Source organism: Rhamphochromis sp. 'chilingali' (assembly GCF_963969265.1).
Source record: "Rhamphochromis sp. 'chilingali' genome assembly, chromosome: 5".
In the NCBI taxonomy this organism is placed as follows: Eukaryota; Metazoa; Chordata; class Actinopteri; order Cichliformes; family Cichlidae; genus Rhamphochromis; species Rhamphochromis sp. 'chilingali'.
In genome coordinates this window covers 2,610,517-2,628,714 of record NC_137932.1, presented here as the reverse complement: position 1 = coordinate 2,628,714, position 18,198 = coordinate 2,610,517, and the positions used below count along the sequence as shown (strand labels likewise).

General features: G+C 43.2%; 1 protein-coding gene across 4 annotated transcripts in view; it reads left to right on the top strand.

Moving 5' to 3' along the window:
* The window catches only part of nrxn3b (neurexin 3b), a 346,499-nt gene that overhangs the window by 241,894 nt on the left and 86,407 nt on the right, over nucleotides 1-18,198 (top strand). For all 4 annotated transcript variants that reach the window (XM_080883239.1, XM_080883238.1, XM_080883237.1 and 1 more), the window contains one exon: nucleotides 14,439-14,620. In XM_080883239.1, coding sequence (XP_080739365.1) covers nucleotides 14,439-14,620 — 182 coding nt within the window. The remainder of the gene's footprint in view (nucleotides 1-14,438; nucleotides 14,621-18,198) is intronic.

Here is an 18,198-nt window from a genome sequence, read left to right as displayed (position 1 = left end):
CGTTTTCAAAAATACCCGCGTACGTGTGGACGTAGCCTCAGTCTCTGACTGGAAGCGCTAATTCGTCATTCGGCTTTTGTCAGACTAAAGTAACTGTTGAAACTGTTTGAAAAGCTCAGCTATACAACAAGGAGAGATTGAGAATTTCCTTTTAGTTCTCAGTTTATTTGATATTGACAAAAGTTAGTCAGTTTTGTCTGTTCTTCTGTAAAACAAACTAAGATTTATTTTTAGAATTAATATTTTGTTTCTAAGTGGAATTGACAATTTAGTCTGTTTCGTTTGTTCTATTTTGAAACTTAAACGCTTTAGCGGCTGCCTTTTGTGTAGTTTGCAATATTTGCCTTTATTTATCTGAAAAAGTCTCATGTTCCTTAAGTACATCTACCCTGTTGAACTTATTATGGGAAATAAATATTTAAATCAAAAGAAGCTGCTGATTATTTCACATTTTACTTGTGAGCAACGGCACATTTAAATCTTACAAATATAGTTATTTGGCTTATATTGTGATAGATATCGTTATCGCCTGAAATGAAAAAAACATATCGTGATATGAAAAAATCTCATATCGCCCAGCTCTATTTCACTGCTGTATTTTGCGTCTGGCTCAATGTCCTTGGTGCATTGGGTGGAACTACAAGCACGACTCCGTTAAGGTGGCTGGTCAATGGTGGAAGAAGAGGAATTGTGAGGAGAAGAATGGAGAGGACAGAGTGGAGGTGAATTAAAGTGAGGGAGGGTATTAATTATAAGGTTGACACATTCAATAGAGGGCTGAAATCAAACCGCCTATTGGAGGGGATTAGAAAACAGCAGCTGCAGAGTACGATTGCAATATTGGAACCCAGTTGCAGTGATAAAGAATGTCTCAGTCAGACAATGTGCTATCTGTCTCAGTGTGTGTGTTCATGTGCATATCTGTGTGGCTCTGATATGAAGAGACAGACTAAAATAAAAATAAAAATGTGTATGAGCGCTTAAGTGAATTAAGACATGTACAGATGGCTGGTAAATTAAGTGAAGTTTTGCTAATTTGTCTTGTTTGATGGAGGAATTTATTAAATGTTACTATTATGTGTTGATATCGAAACTTGAAAAAAGGTTTGGATTAACCAAAGAGGCATTTCCAGCGCTTTTGTTTGACAGTTGTAGCTGAAATAGTTTTGATTCTGATATCCCTTTACTTCATTCTACACTAGCCATCTTCTTATTTGCTGAACTGTATTTAGATTTATAAGGCAGTTGTGTTAACTACAATTCCCTCATCTGCTCCGCCTTGTAAAGCCAAACTCGATTCACTTCAATGTTATTTTGTACAGACAACAACAGTCGCCTCGAGGTGCTTTATATTGTAAGGTAGACCGTACAATAAGACATACAGAGAAAAACCCAACAATCATATGACCCCCTATGAGCAGCACTTTGGCGACAGTGGGAAGGAAAAACTCCCTTTTAACAGGAAGAAACCTCCAGCAGAACCAGGCTCAGGGAGGGGCGGGGCCATCTGCTGCGATTGGTTGGGGTGAGAGAAGGAAGACAGGATAAAGACATGCTGTGGAAGAGAGACAGAGATTTATAACGAGTACTGGATGTACTGTGGCCATCTTTCCACCAGCAGCACTGATAAACATTAATGACCCTCTCTTTAGTTCTACTTTTCATGATTCATAATTGTCAGAAACTCTTCCTCAGCAACAGCCCTGGATACATCTTTACTACTTCAGTTTCATCTATTTTTGATTAAGAAAAATTAGCATGTTTGGATGGTTCCAAATGTTAGCAGATGGAGAGAGACCTGTCTCCAAGTGTTTCACATTCACCCTCAACTGGAATAAATAATTTCTTCTGTCTTTATCCAACAATGTGTGAAGCTGCATCAGCAAGGTGTTGAGCTACATCAGAAAGATTGTTACCATCCTTTGTGTAGAATCGATGGAGCGCCGGTCCAAAAGCTGTTCTTTGTTTGGCACTTTGATGATGGCAGTGCAAACCTTTGTCGAAATCCAAGGACTCCCATAGTTGTTTGATTTTGAACCTGACATCAAAAGTCATCATTTGTATTCTCATCCAGCCATTCAGTGGTAGCCCTTGCCCTACATAGAAACTTAATTAGATAGGGTCTTTTTCCTTGTAAATTTTCACTAGTCTGTCTGTTCTTCATGTAAACTGAAGTGATTACCCAACTTTACCTACATCTCTGCAAGCTTTCATAAGTTCTCACTGATTGCTACCTGAACTCTCACCTATTGTTACAAAGGGCCAATCTCAGCTCAAAGTGTCACTTCAAGTCAACTTATCAGAGACTTTGCTGTGAAATCTCTCACCTCCCGCTGCATGAACCGGTACTGGAGGACCACCATCAGCCTTAGCAAGGGGTTCGCGAAGATGAAACCCCGCAGAGCGATAAATTCTGAGTCCCTTTGATGAATGACCGTTACCATGTACTGATTGCTTCCATAAAAGAATTTTTTTTTCTTCAGTCTCACACACCAGCCTGATTTTTCTCTGTGTTTTTTTTTTTTTTTTTTTTTTTTTTTTTTTCCTTTCTAAATGTCTCTAACACATTTAGAAAGATTTTTCTCTGTGTGACGGAGAGGACGCAAGAGATGTGGGAACCGCATTGCAATGCGCAGTTGAAGCATTTCCGTCCATCATTAGTGGGGAGGAGCGGTTTGCGAGTTAATCAGTGAAATGTAAAGGTGTTTGAAGCAGGTATGGTTGGAAACAATGTCAGGTTTGTTGCAGATGTTCGTGGCTGAGAAGTGGGGTTGCTATGCCAACCGCTGGCACAGCTGGTCTATCTTTAGAGAACACAATGAGGCTGTGTTTGAGGCGGGCAATCATCAAATTCAGACAAAAAAAGAGGGCACAGAACGAGAGAAAAAAGGTCATTAGACAAGTTTATCCACAGTTTGAGTTTGATCTCAGAAGCAGACATCCATATTGTCAGCTTACTTGCGTTGTTTATTTTCCCCCCGTGAGGACGAGCCGCCACCGTGTATTTCAAGTAGGTTCAAGTGTTTTTCTATTTGATGTTGTCGATATCAAAGGGAAGATTAGCCCCGCTTTGTACAAGACACTGATTCCTTTTAGCATCTGTCCGTCCATTTCTCTAATCCATATTCTTCAAAGGCAGGTAGGCATGTGAGACAGCGAGTCTCGGGTCGTTTTATAAATAGAACCTGGCTGTAATAGAAATACGCAGCCGGCATGTCAGAACAATGTACGATTTAATGAGGCTGGCATGAAAAATTAAAGCTGCTCATTTCTTCACTTTGCAACATTTGTTTGTACCTGTAACTTTCCATTTAAAGCTACAGGGAAGACTGTACACAGGGCGCCACCTTAATTATCACCTCTCACACGTTCAGACTTTCCGTTGCACCCAAAAGCGAGAAAGATGTGAAACACTTCCGTAGCTTAGTTTTTCATATTTGTGTGTGTGTGTGTGTGTGTGTGTGTGTGTGTGTGTGTGTGTGTGTGTGTGTGTGTGTGTGTGTGTGTGTGTGTGATTTTATGTCAAATTTCTATACTATTTTTGAACTTTGGCTATGATGTATGCGTAGTCAAAGTTCCAAACCCTAATGAAAAAAGCACAGCCATCAAGTGAGTCAAGCCCCTTCTGCTTCCAAACTGAACTGACATTAGAACTACCTGACATCATGCAAATTGCTAACAAATAGCATGGTGCTTTTTGTGCCTCACAGCAAGAAGTGTCCTGAGTTTGAATCTGGCGCCTTCCTGTGTGGTTTGCATGTTCTTTCCGAGTACTCTGACAGTCCAAAGACATGCAGTTAGTAATGTTAGGTTAACTGGTGATTCACCACCAGACAAACTGGTGACCTGTCCAGGGTGTACCCTGCCGCTTACCCCATGGTACCTTGGATAGGCTTCAGTCCCCAAACACGAGCCTACATTGAATAAGTGGAAGAAAATGGATTGAAACTTGAAATGACACTTAAAAACTTCCAAATAGGCATACTTATTTACTTAATGATGCCACATTGGTTTGAATGTTTGGCCATGCCCACGAACAGTCTGAGAGCCAACTTCATAATGGTATTTCTCCAGTTACTCCAGAGTAACTGTCAGAGTCAACCAACAAACATTGGACTTAGAGACAGAGTTAGAAGTTTTTTTGTAGCCTTGGGAGCAGCAGAGATCTCTGCAAAGGGCTTCGGTTGGCCGTTGATAACCAAGTGGTTGCACTCATCAGGGAGCCTTAAAGAGACAAGAACAGAAATGGTCATAGAGGGCTAATATAATGCCTGATGCAAATACAGCTTATTCCCTTGGAGCCCTAGTGGCAAGAAAAACAGGGCTAGAAATGAGCATATGTCACCATTAAGAGTAGCTACCCTACCATCAAACAAATGCTGAAACGGCTTGCTTGGTGTAGCAAATGTGGCAGCCAGTTGGACAGATAGTCAATCCCTCCTGACTTATTACATTCTGTCCACAACTAGTCTGAGGCAAGCAAACAGAACTAGCAAAATCCATTTGCTGCCGTGGTTTGTTGACATCATGTGAAAAATAACTCTGCAAAACTGTCTGAGTCACTGGAAGGCTCTGCTCTTTATTCAGCCAACATGTCTCAGCAGAGGGCCTTTATCATCTATACAGTAGGGATAAACAGCCCTATCTGTTCACCAGGAGAAGATGGACCACAAAGAAGCTTAATAACAGAACCGTCTAATGCAATGTTCATCAGTATAAATTAAGATTATGGCTTGGATAAAATGGTAGCATTTAATGACACAGTTTGTCTTGTAAACAAGCTTCTAGGTGTTTAAGTGTCACTAACCAAAATGCGCTGTATCCTAGAGTTCTAATAAAACATTTGGGACACTTCCTTCCATTTCCACTGAGCTTGTGCAAATCCATTTATTTATTTTCTTAAATAATACTTTCAAAGGCATCAATAATTGTGAGGCCATTAGTTTGTGCACGAGGCGCAAAATAGGTTATACCACTCATCCTGATAATTAACTGCAAAGGTCTCCTTCGTTTTATTAAATAACTACAAAGGAAATCTGGAGTTAGGAGGCAAGCTTTGGAGACCATGAGTCCTTAAAGCGCGTCTCTCTATTCCACCCTCCTCTTTCCCAAATGAATCATATCAGTGCCATTTCAAAATAAGTTCATCACGAAATATCAGATCACCGCATATTTTGACTGGGTATTTTATGAAAACTATCTTTTCTTTTAATGAGTTCCTGTTTGTCTCTTGTTATCCTGCCTTTTAATTAACTTGGTTTTCATCTTAGCCCTGATTGAATGACTGAAGCCAATGCACAGTGTGAATCCATTCTAACGGCCAGTGGGGGTTAGGAGGCACCTTAGTTGGTTTCCAAAAGGACTCTAGGTGCAGAGAAGTATATGAGAAGAAAATGACTACACTTCTTGCCTAGTTTAATACCTCATGCCACTAGCTGGGACCACAGCCTCACTCACATTTGACAGCATTTTAATGGATAATGGCAGGTGGAGTAAGCATGAATTGGAGCTGTGGTTCGGAGAAGGACTCTGAGGACTGGTGGCAGCTCCTGAGCCCGTGCATACTCCCATGTACTAATGAGAGGTGGATGAATTAATGAATTGGGGAAAAAAGGAGGAGGCGGAGGACATATATAGACAGAAACAGGAGGGAAGTGTATGAGGTATGGTCCCACTCCTGAAATTCAGATGAGTTTTCTCCGATTAGTGCTGCTCCAGTTTGTTTCTGGTCTCAATTCCTGGTTTTCAACACGTGACACGATGACGATGATGATGTTTTTACGCCACAGCAGCTACACAGGTCTGTCATATACAGTGTAATTATCCAAATTAGCTTTTCTTTTTCCACTAAAGGGCAGCACACAAAAGTGTAAAGTCTCAACTTTAGCCACTCCTTGGACTAAAAGTTTGCAAAAAGTTCAGAAACGAGTAATTGTGTCCAACTGGGGTTTGAGTCATAAAGGCCTTAGGATAAGATCAGTGGATAAAGTTGCAGTGTTGTATTTATGTATCAGGGCCTTTCAGTTATTGCAGAGAAAAGGGGAGAGAGAGACAGACACAGGCTTTTGCAGAGTGAGGGCGAGTGGAGCTACGGGCTCTCTCGTGAAGCCTTGGCTAAGACAGACAGGCTGCACTGCCCTCTGGGGAAGATTCAATTATAAATGATGCTTCCACTCGGAGCCATCTTGGATTCCCTTATTCTTCAGGAGGTCTTCTTCACCTAATCCTCGCCAGGGTTCGGTGTGGCCTGTCTCTGAAGTGATATGCCTCACACACATTGCGTGTCATGCATTATGAATGATGGGAAGGAGACGCTCATATCCTAATTTTCTGAGAGCGGCGGGAGCGTCAACACCGGATCCGACAGAACGTTAATATTCACCATGCAAAAGCACGGCATTCAGGTTGTACAAAGCTTTGGAGAGAGATGTCACGACTATTTATTAGTGATATTTTTGTGACTTTGAGCTCCTACAAGCTGACTTGGCTCCGCCTTTGCCGTCCATCTGACGGTGTCAGCCTGTCTCCAGCATCCTTCCGCATCTTTCCTAGCTCGTACCTCCTCTCCTTTCATCTCTCCACAACGTCGCTCTCCCCTCTCTAAAAAAACCCCCACTGGTGGCAGTGAGCAGCATTAGAGTCAGCAGACAGGTCTTCTTTGTAGCCTAGAGAGCTGTGTAGATCTCAGCTGCAACCCCACCTCCTCCCTTTCTCCCTGCTCCCCCAGCCTCTGAAATCCTCTTCAGACCCCCTTCCCGCTTCCCCTTCCTTTTACAACCAGAGAGAATAGGAGCTGACATCTCCAGAGAACCGAGAAAAAAAATCACTTAAAGCCCTTCCTCTCTGTCCGCTTGCCGCTACAACAGAGAGGAGTGTCAGTAATGCAGCAGGAGGAGAGGCAAGAGGGGGTGGGGGGGTAGGAGGGTGAGACTGGCTGGTTTCGCGGTAATGAGAGGGGAGTTGTTATGGCTCAGCTTCTGCTGTTCAAGACTGTGTGTATGTGTGTGTATTTTCACTTCTGTGTACTCACATTTGCACCTTTGCAGTGTTGCATGAATCTGAAGTGAGGCTACATGACTGCTTTGTTAATGGGTGTCAGTGAGTCGATCTTCCCGTTCTTCTATAGCGATCTGAGGATGCTTTGACATGCCTGTGAGTAAGGAGCCAGTGTTACAAAGCCTTTTCCTGTTGCTCAGAGAGAGTGGGGGTGGAGGGGCTCGGATCATCTCGGGTTCCCATCGACACCGCTTGACTCTCTCTCTCTCCATCTGTGTTTTTCCTCCCTTCTCCGTGTCTTGCCTCCTTCCCTCCCTCCTGCAGCAAAAAGTGACTCTTTCCCCACTCGCTCCCCGTTCACCATCTCCACATCTTGTCGCTTCTGCCACAACCACACGATACAGATGGCAAATCAAGCTGTTCGTCATGGAAATATGTCAAGTATGTCCAATCAAGGGTGACAAGAACGGGAAACTTTTTGATTGAGTCCTTTTACTTCCTGTTGTGTTGTTGGAAGTACTCGTTCGGGGTTTATTGTTGTAGTTATGTTAGTAAAAGGAACAAAGTCAGGAAAGTAGCAAAGGGTTGGTGATTCATTAGGATCTGGTCAGATTTGCAGACTAACACTGGGTAACATGTTCATGTTACAGCTGAGTTATATGTTATTATAGTAAGTACCTGTATATACAGGTATGGGTTTCTGTTATTATGCTGTGTCCCATGAGTGTGAGAAAGTGTTTCTCATAAATTAGCAACAGAGTGAACAGTGGGTTATACAAGAAACAGTTGGTCCTAAACTTCTAAATTGAAATTGAGTTTGAGTGATTTATCTGCAAAACCAATATATCTGAAATAATAAGTATCCGATAAAATGGTACTGATATCATATCATTCATATCATATGTTCATTTCTAAGCCTGTGAAGTGGCAGATCTATAAACATTTGAAAGAGATGGAAGAAACACCCTTCAGCTGTGTTATTAGTGTTGACTGTTGCATGGTGTGTCCACCAGAGGGCACTCTGCAGCATCCCCTTTGGCATCATGACTTTTGGATGTTACCGTAACGACGACAAACTGAGTTTAACTGAGTTATCTGCCACTCGTTGTGACAGTAAAGCAAAATGCATTTCAAACTGCATTCATTTAATATCTTAGTGAGGTGACATAAATTGCTGCACATAACAGAAGTTACAGAAATTTTATGTGTTTCGTTAGTCTGAAAAAATCAACTGTCAGATTTACTGCACCTGGTATCGGTTCTAAAAGTCCTGTGTCAGTCAGGCTCTACTTGACAACAAATTAGATAACTGATAAATATTCTTCAAGCAAATCCTTCACTGGTCGCACCTCCGGTGTGAAGATGTGATGCCTGGAAAAAAAGGTGAAAAAGAGGCAGCTTTTTTTTTGATTTAACACACTAAATAACTTATAAGTTGACACACAAATCAGCAAAATAAGAGAAAATCAAAAACATTTTGGCCACACTTCCACAGACACTACACAGAGCACAATATGTTCCTGTTTACCCTCCTGATGTTGCAGCTTCTTCTCCCACAGCTGCGCTCCATCAGAGCTGGCACCAACAGCCACCTCCAACATAACTGGCACTAGCGCTAAATCCCACCGCAGCACAAAGGCCTCAGTTTCCCTTGGCGTTTTTTGGGCAAGTGTAGTACTATAACTGTAGTTTTGACTGTGGAGCTGCTGCCCAGCGGCTCAGACTTTATCATCTTGGCTGCTGGTGCAACTTCGCAGCCCAAGCAGAAGCTGCCTAAACCTTGGACTCACTGCGCTGCATTTGTCAGTTTAGCCTGGCTCATAAAGTTAGAATATGACTCTGACAAAATGTTATACAATGCAGAGCAAGCTGTACAATGCTCTGTACGTACTGTGTACACTGGGAAATAACTCTGTAGGCCATTATCGCCGTTTGTACTGGTGCTTCATATTTTTTCAGCCAGCTTTTTTGACATTTATGTACGTTTCTTTAAGAATACACACAAAAGCCGTCCTCCCTGTCCATAGCAGAGCCCAGAACACGCAGCACACATAAAGTTTAATTAGTCTGAATTATTAGAGTTTTAAAGAGCGATATTGCTATAAGCAAAATATGGTGGAAACCTTACATCTTTTGTTTGTCACAATCCCAACGCTTTGTGGGTCTTTACAGCTTGCTGTTTGCACATGCATCATAATACAGCTCTGGCTGCGCGGGTAAAACCACTTTGTGCTATATATGCTCAGTCCATTCTGTGTCTAGTTTTAGCTTTTCCCTGCTTCCATTACCCCTGGTTTTTGGCGCGTGAATCCATATAGTGCGGTAATGCTACAGCTTATTATAACGGGGAAACAGACAGTGTAAATCATTCGAGGCTGCCTGTTTCCTTTACGTAGCCGTTCTTCACGACACACCGCCCTTCATCCATCATGTTCTGCATTTTTTTTGTTCGGCATTGCTCTTGAGAGATGGGACACATGGCCACCGTGTGTGATGACAGCAGAGACACATGCAAACACGCACACACCGGCCGCCACAGAAGTCCTTTAAAGCACAACACACACACACACACACACATAGGTATCGCTGTAAAGCATTTTAGCTGTTTCCTCTAAGCTTACTTCTGGCAGCTGATTGAGGAGCGGCGGGGAGAAGGAGAACGTTCAATCATTAGTCCTCCTCTCACTCTATCCCAGAGGGGAGAGGCAACAGTTGGAAATATGAATTATGAAATGATAAGAGGTTGTAAAATGGAGATAAATCCCAGTGATTACACAGCTCAGTATCTCACAATTTGATTCCTCTGCCAATGATTCTTTATTGTCACTGTGTGAAGGACAGCAAGCCTAATAATTCCCTATGTATGAAGCACAGCAGGGGAAAGTATTGTAATGATAGAGTTCTTTTGAACATGATTGAGGAGGCAATTACATTTTGCATCTCACTTCCAGGATGTTTTTTTTTTTTTTTTGAGCTCCGCTTTCTTTTCTTCGTTCTCCGATGGCAGAAAATTCGACCACATCAAACCGTGTTTGTCTTCTTTCTCCATCCCCTGGGGTGCCAGTGCTGCAGAAAGCCCAAGAGATAACAAGGGGAAAAACATAAAAGCACATAAACAAGACACACACACACAGCAAGGAGAAAGGAGAGAAAATGTGTGCACTTGCAGACGTGCGCATGTGTGTGTGTGCATGCTTTAAGACTCACACTGGTCTATGCAAATGACTCTGAGCGTGCATGTGTGCACGCTTGCACAAAGAGTTGGAGTTTAGAGCATTTACCCGCTGCAGTTGTGTGTGCCTTGTGGGTAGCTGGTAGTGCCACCTTCCTCTTAGTGGTGTCTAACACACATGCATGCAGCACACACACACACTCCCAGTACTCCATCCAACTTAATCTGAGAGAGAAAAAAGCTCGACTAGCACCTCGCCCTGGCTTTTACTGTAGGTCTGCTGCCTCTAAATAGAGGGTTTTATCGCAGCATGGTGTGAAGTCTGAATACAACCAATATAACCGACATGCATCACGGCAGCTGCTCCGCTCCTTTTGCTCCTTTCCAGATATCATTGCTGGCTGCTGAAGTTCATATGTGCATGTAGAAGACAGACAGAGTGGAGCCAGAGCAAAATTCTCTTGTTGAGGTTGAAACAGGGAATTGAGAATTCCAGCGTATTCCCCTCATTTCTCCCCACACTGGTCAGGTGCATTGAAAGCAGTGATTTCTGGCTCTGTGTGAAAATCCTGTGTCCTCCTCCCTTTTCTCCCTTCATCCCTTTAGTTTTGTAATGTCATGTGGGGGCTGAAGGACAGAACATAGCTCTGTCCTGCAGACAGGTGTCCTGACCTTCTGTCTGCTCTTCCACGCCTCAGGGGACCTCTGTGAAATAGAGGCCAAGGCTTTGACCTAGTCTCTCATCTACAGTTTGTCTCTAAACGGAGCCATGCTGCAGATGCAATGAATCACAACTCCTAGGGAGCAGCGCATTAGTATGTGGCCTTTATTTTCACAGCTATACTCCCTCCATAGGTTTTGGGGGTGTTTTTGCTTGTTTTCTTTAAAGAGAAATCGTTTGAAAAATTCAGCATTGGTCATTTTTCTTGTTTCAGAGATCTTCTTATCTCCAAGTCAATGTAGCACCAGTGTGTTACAATTAGATTTCAGATGGCCTCCCTCCAGTACCCAGTGGCCATAGCAAGATTGCATTATTCAAAGCTGGAGATGAAAGTCCCCTCTGATAGACTAAAATAACGCTCTCTACAGTCTGTACTGTGTGTAGATTTGATTCCTTTGATGATATTTCCCCTACAGTTAGCTTTTCACCAGGCTTCGTGGCTGTGAAAGCCCATGTGTGTATTTTACACATCATTTCTGCTATTTATTGCTTATTAATCCTCCAACCTTGTAAGCACTGATGGAGGGGGGGGGGGGGAGTTGTGGCCAAAAGTGATGGCTCATCTCTTAGAGAATGCCAAGAATGAGCACAGCATCAGAAGAAATAGTCTGTGGTAATTACAAGGGAGAAAGGAAAGGGACATTGGAATAGTTGGAGCGCGCTGAAGTGAGGAGGACTTTCAGACATTTCCAAGAAGCAGAGAACAAATTAGCCTGCTCATCACCTCTTTTATGCAGCCGAGTGAATTAAAATCCTAGATGCTGTCTCAAAATCTTTGTTGCATTGTTACCAAGAAAATCAAGGCGAAAATCGGTGCACCTGACCCTCACTTTGGTGTTTTGATCGGTCTTAAAATGCTTGCTGGCTGAAGTGAATATAAGAAATCAACATTTTCATTGCACTCAGACAACTTTCCCAAAAACAGAGACCCAGAAACGAAAAAACATTGAAGATTATTGTTCCTTAACAGTTTGCAGGACAGGTAAATGTCCGAGGACGTTTTAGTAAAGATATCTGAGAGCATGAGTGTGAAAATATGCTAGAAATGTTATAACACGCCATCGCTTACCCCTCCGCCCTCTAATTAGTCTCTTTGCAAAGCTGCTGAAATTTATATTGGTGCTCAGTACATCCACACTTAAATGGAAAGTCCCAGCAGCTCTAGCTTCAGTGAAATTATTCAAATCAAAGTCTTGACCTTGGAAATGTAGCCTGGCATGTGCATTCTCTCTTTTCAGCTGCGTAACAGTCACACAAATCTTTTTTTTTTCCCTTCATATGAGTATCAGAAATGATGCCATTCCCAGTACTCTTGCATGCATAGGCTGTTGATATGCAGTGGACTTCCTCTGCGTGTGGAAATGCAGCTGGTGCAGTCTGGGCCCCGGCAGGTTGTTAGGGAAATGTGCTACATCTCGGCGATCTCGGGTTCTTTCTCTTCTCTGTACTTGTGCAGATAATCACCCACTTGTGTGACTGAAAATGTGAGAAGGCATCATGTTCCCAGTGTTTGTGCGAATGCGCACGTGTTTGCACACTTTTAGACTGCATCACGATGTGCATTTATGTCTCCGTCAGCCCGCCCGCTCTGTGTGTGTGTGCGTCAGCCCGTTGTGCGTGTGGCAGCCTGTGTGTACTTCATGCTGAACATTGTCTTCTTGAAACACTAAGCAAATCTCCTCAATGTGATAATTGGCTCCCCGGGGTGCTTGTATCTTTGCTGCTCATCATCGTCATCCCCTCCAAAAAAAACGAGTGTGTGCTAGATGAGATAGGCGAAGTTTGCTCGTTTGCCGGGGAAACTGATCCCTAGTCTGCCCGAACTCTTTTGGCAAGAAGAAACTTTGAGGCGATGAGACAGTGCAGCCAGATCGGGTGCAACCTGGCTGCAGGCTGCTGTCTGCCGCCTCTCGTAGCATCAGGGGCTTGTTTTCTGATGCACTGCAATGGGTGAAATATGCTATTTGAGGCAGGTGATACGCTCAGTAGTTTCATCTGCAGTAAAGTCTCTGACAGAAGCTGAATGATTTTATCACTTCTGTTCAGGAAAAATAAAAATATCTGCGTTAAAACCGTCCGTTTATGATTATTAGCTATACGGAATGAGGCGGATTATTCGAGGCTCGGTGCACGGACGACCTTCGCTGGTGGTTTGCAGTGCTGGCGCCTGAGTTGTGTAAAATACAGACCTGTTTGTGTGCCTGAAGGCAAATAGAGACGCTCATCTGGTCACTAGAGTCTCTCCCTCTTTTTTAGTCCCTCTCATCCATATGTTCTTGGAGTCCCCAGGGTATTATAGACCACAGAGCAGATTGTTGGCCGCTTCATTGGGGAAACAGCGAGACAGCTGGGCACCCATCACACGGCCAAACAGATGTTCAGGTGACTTGCAGAGGAAGTGAATGGAAAAGAGAAATGGCGAGGGGCGGGAGGTGATGCGGAAGAAAGGGAAGCCGAGAGTTGATGGAGGCAGCAAAAAATGAATTAATACATTGATGCCAGAACTCCGAGACTTCATTAGGAATCCAGCGTAGCCCTCTGAGGTGGGCCACACGCTTTCCGCTCTCCTTAGGCCACAGGAACCGGTTTTCTCCCATATTGATTCACCTACTAGACTATCTGCTGCAGGTCTAATGCCTCAGATCTCCCGATTATCTTTGGCTAAATGCGGACGAGACGGCTAAGCGGCTCAGGGAATCAACGCTTTAATTCAAACTCACCTCAGGGAATATTCAAAAGTTGGAACTGAATCCCACCCTGAAAACAAATAGCTTTGGTCTTTCTTGCCAGTTTCACATAATGATAAAAAAGGAAATCCACAAACAGTTTTCACAGATTCTCTGGCTGAGGGCCGAGCTTGATCCAGGCAGAGGCTCTAATCTGACACAAATCTGCACATACATACATACATATATATATATATATATATATATATATATATATATATATATATATATATATATATATATATAGTTAGATAGATAGATAGAATTCCCTACTGGTACTGACTCCTTTTTTTCAACACTGCATTTGTCAAATTAAACCAGACAAAAGTTCTTCGATCCCCCTCAGTCCCCCTTCTCTACTTTCTTGGGCCAACCTTTGTTCTTTGGTTGCAGGTTTCATGTATAATACATGAGGATTGGGAGACTTATCCGTTTCTGGCCATACCGGCTGTAATTCCCTGGGAAGGGGCTATATTTAAGAGCTGGATAGGTCATAGATGGCGTCAGGGGAGCAGCTGACTTCTACCCGAAAGGTGGCGGTGGCTGAATAGCATTAAAATCCTAAAATAGAACTCGACACAGTTACATTGTTGCCCCGGCGAGGAAGCTGTAACGGAATTACCGTAGATTTAGCCCCTAATGGAAGAAGCGTTAATCCAGTTTTGTCAGAAACGTGTCTTGTTTGTGACAACACGCTGCTCCCTGGCGTCTAGTTAGTCTCTGTTTGTACATCACAGATTTCAGTTTTCACCTCTTTCTATCTGCCTCTATTTATCGTACGACAAATCTAATTCCTGTTGTTGTTGTTTTTTTATTTCCACAGCTGGCACGACCTACATCTTTGGCAAAGGAGGGGGTCTGATCACATACACGTGGCCCAATAACGAGAGGCCAAGCACCCGGACGGACCGGCTAGCCGTGGGCTTCAGCACGACCATAAAAGATGGCATCCTGGTCCGCATCGACAGCGCCCCACGTCTGGGTGACTACATCATGCTCCACATTGTATGTATTATTCTTGTCTATTCAAAATTCAGTGTGTTTCAAGTGTTTAAGGCATTACAACCAAGGTGATGACCACAAACAAACCTCCGATTCATTCCTTTCCTTGTGGCAATCTTCAGGCAAAATTCATCCCACAGTGCTCCGAATGATTTATACGCACGATGTAGACCCAGTGAGGAAAAAAAACCTTACTGCTCTACTCGAAGTCTTTGCTCATCCAGAATAACCCCACTTCTCCACCACAGTCAGGCTAACTCCCAGCATCTCCATACCTATATATACCTCTGTGCGCGCGCACACACACACACACACACACACACACACACACACACACACACACACACACACACACACACACACACGTTGGAGAACCATAGGAAACTGCGATTTGGAATTCTCAGCCAGTCGACTGTGCACCCGTGCAGCATCTTAATACTTTCACATCGCGACCTTGCATTTGGCTCGTTTACATAAGCATTACGCATTTACATAATCATCAACAGCAGCTTGATGAATGCAGTGTGGAATCACTGCAGCGAATGCATGTAGAGGTAGTGTGGTCGGGAAAAGGGACGAGTAGCTGGTGACGCAAAAAAAATACAAATAAATTAAGAAAGAAAAAAAAAAGATGCGATGATGAGGAGGAGCTACAGTTGCTAAAGCAGATTGAAAGTCTTTTTCTTCTTAAAGAGCTCCCCTCATCTCCTGAGTGCTGGCCATGTGGTGCAGAGAAGCAGCCATCTGCTCTGGAAAGATGAGGGCCAACAACGAGCAGTTTGGAGCTGCCTTTACAGTATAGAGAGATAGGAGTGTGTGCACATGTGTGTGTTTCCTTGTGCGCACAGGTGAGAGAGGAAGTGGAGTGGCACAGGCAGAGGGAAAATAAAGACGTAGAGTGGGTTGCGAGGGTGATGTGGGACATGCCTCCCTGCGTGGTTCTAACTGATTGGGTAATTGCAGGAAACTCTAAAGGAAGGAAAAGGGATGCATTTTTAATTCTGCTTTTTAGATATGGCGGCACAGCTAGCCAAGCAGGGTATCTCGCATAATTTGGCTGCGAGTCATTGGGCGATGAATGTCTTCGTTCCTCCAGTCTAACGCGCTAATGAATTTATTAATAGAAAGAAAAGCAACTGGAGACTTCACCAGTTCATTCAGAGAGGCAGCGTGTTCTGAACACAGTGTCGGTTCTAGCTGCTCGCGTGGGCAACACTGCAAATATTTCAGATGATTTATTGACAGCCAAGGGTGTACAAACAAAGTGGGTTTTGTTTAATATTAAAAATGATTGTTGCCTTAAACTATAGAATAGTTGGAAAAAAAAATGCTCCATTACAGAGCAGAAAGCCGATGAACAAAGCGAGGCTTTTTGTTCGGCTGTGAGCTCGGTAATCGGCGTTGTCAGGAATAATCCTCTGCATGATCTCACCTCTAACGACTGCTGTTGTTACAGGGAAGCATAGATTATCATTTGCCTCACACTTTGAACTCCTCGTATGTGCAGTTGTGGGAGTATCAGAGACCCTCCTGTCTCAGGGAGTTGTGTACGTGTAGTAGAAATGCTTAGAAATTGAGATTTGTTATTAAATAATATTTCCTAATGACAGATATAACATCTTTGCTGTTAGTGTTTTTCATTTCGCAGTAACTCTGGAGGAAAAGGTTACGGGCTTTTTGCCTGTCGATTCTGGATTTATGTAGCTTCATCTTTACGGTTTATTAGACCGCTTCCTCAAAGGAGCGCGCTCTCTTGTCAGACTTTAACGTCTTTTCGATGACAGGATGTGGTCAACAAAAAGTAAAATAGCTTTTGTAGTTTTCTACTCCAGTTTTCTAACTGTGCAAAAGTCTTGAGCCACATATTTTCATCCATGGAAATGCAGAATACAAGGCGAAGGACAGAAGTCAGTATTTGGTATGCCCAACTTTATTCTTTACCACAGCTGGAACGCTCTCATGCAGCTTTCTTGTCTTTTCTTTAAGTAGAACTCAGGATTAGTTCTCCAGGCTTCTTGAAGGACATTCAAAGCTGTTCTTTGTTCTATTCTATGATCCCGCACTGCTTCACTAATGTTGAGGCCAATCGATGACTGATGGCGTTCCACACTGATGGTTTTTTATTGAAGCCGTCGCCAATCAGATGCTTTCCTACGGAGCCCCGCAGGGGACATGGGAGAGAAAAAATTAAGACGGACTTTTGCGAGATTTCGCAAAAGTTTTAGCCGCATTCTTCGAAGCCGACCGGGAGGTCGAGGCACGATGTGCCGGGAGAGCGGTGTTCCTCCCGGCTGTAGTAGGTCTCGACCTCCCGTTAGCTTCGAGATGGTGGGTGTCAGATCTCCGAAAACGTCGGAACACTTTTGCAAATATGTGATGTCTTGTAAACTGAGCAGGTATCAACTACAACTACATTCACGCCTCAAAATATCTTAAAAGTGTATTTTGTGACCCAGAAAGAGTAATATTACAACTAAGTAGCTGCCGCCATTGTTGGAATTCAACTTTTGCGAGATCTCGCAAAAGTCCGTCCTTATTTTCTCCCATGTCCCCTGCGGGGCTCCGTATTTTCCAGGTGGCATGATGGAGTGAACTCTGATGATACTGTTTTTCTGTAGACCCGCGCTATTGTATCTCCCTCCTGACCTCCTCCAGACATACTGATGATGATTTAAACCACAAATTTAGATTCATCATTAAATAAGACCAGTTACTGCTGATTTTGAGTCCAGCTTTTCAGTTTCCACCATTCCACTGACACCGTTTCCGATGAGCAGATGGATCAACTGAAGGACTGGAAGCATCTCTCAGGTCCTTCATCTCTCTTAAGAACATGACTTTCAGATACTGAAAGCAGCAGATGCAGTTTTTCAGCCCTGCTACATCTTCCTTTGTCCTCCATTTGCCCATTTTCCTCATTTTTAAGGACAAACTGCACACCATGCTGAGATGTGAGCTTTTAGCTAATACCTCTTTGGGAATGACGTTCTTGCTGCAAATTCCAATTTTATCTTTAGGAATTTTGGTAGATTCAGCTGCAGAAATGGGAAAGAATGACCCGTTTTTATGACTGACTAATATTAAAGTCCCTAAAAATACAGTTTCACACTGGTTCTTTAATAAGTTATCTGTTATGTGACACAACACTGGTTCATCCCTTGAGTTCGGTGTGTTTTTATGCTTGAATAATTTGTAGGTCAGTGTTAAAGGGCTCAATAATCAAGACTGCAACTTAACTATCGCTCAAGACCTTCAAAATTACAAGTAAGTCTGACTCAGACTTGGAAGCAAAATCTAAAGAAAACAGGGGTGGCTCAGGACTTTTACAGTTTACTGTAAGTGAGGGATCATAAACAGCGTGAGTGTTTCTCTGACCTTGATTTTAACGCATGTGTCTTCTGCTTTCAGCGTAGATAAAACAGCACACATTGCATTTTCTCTGCAGAGCCCAGAGCACTGAGACAAAACAGGCATCTTGAGGTGAGACCTAATCACAGACTCCCTCCTTAGTCTTCCTCTCCCTTCTTGCTTTCTTCATTATCTCCTTTCCGTGATTAGCTTACGGCTTGTTTGGCAATCAT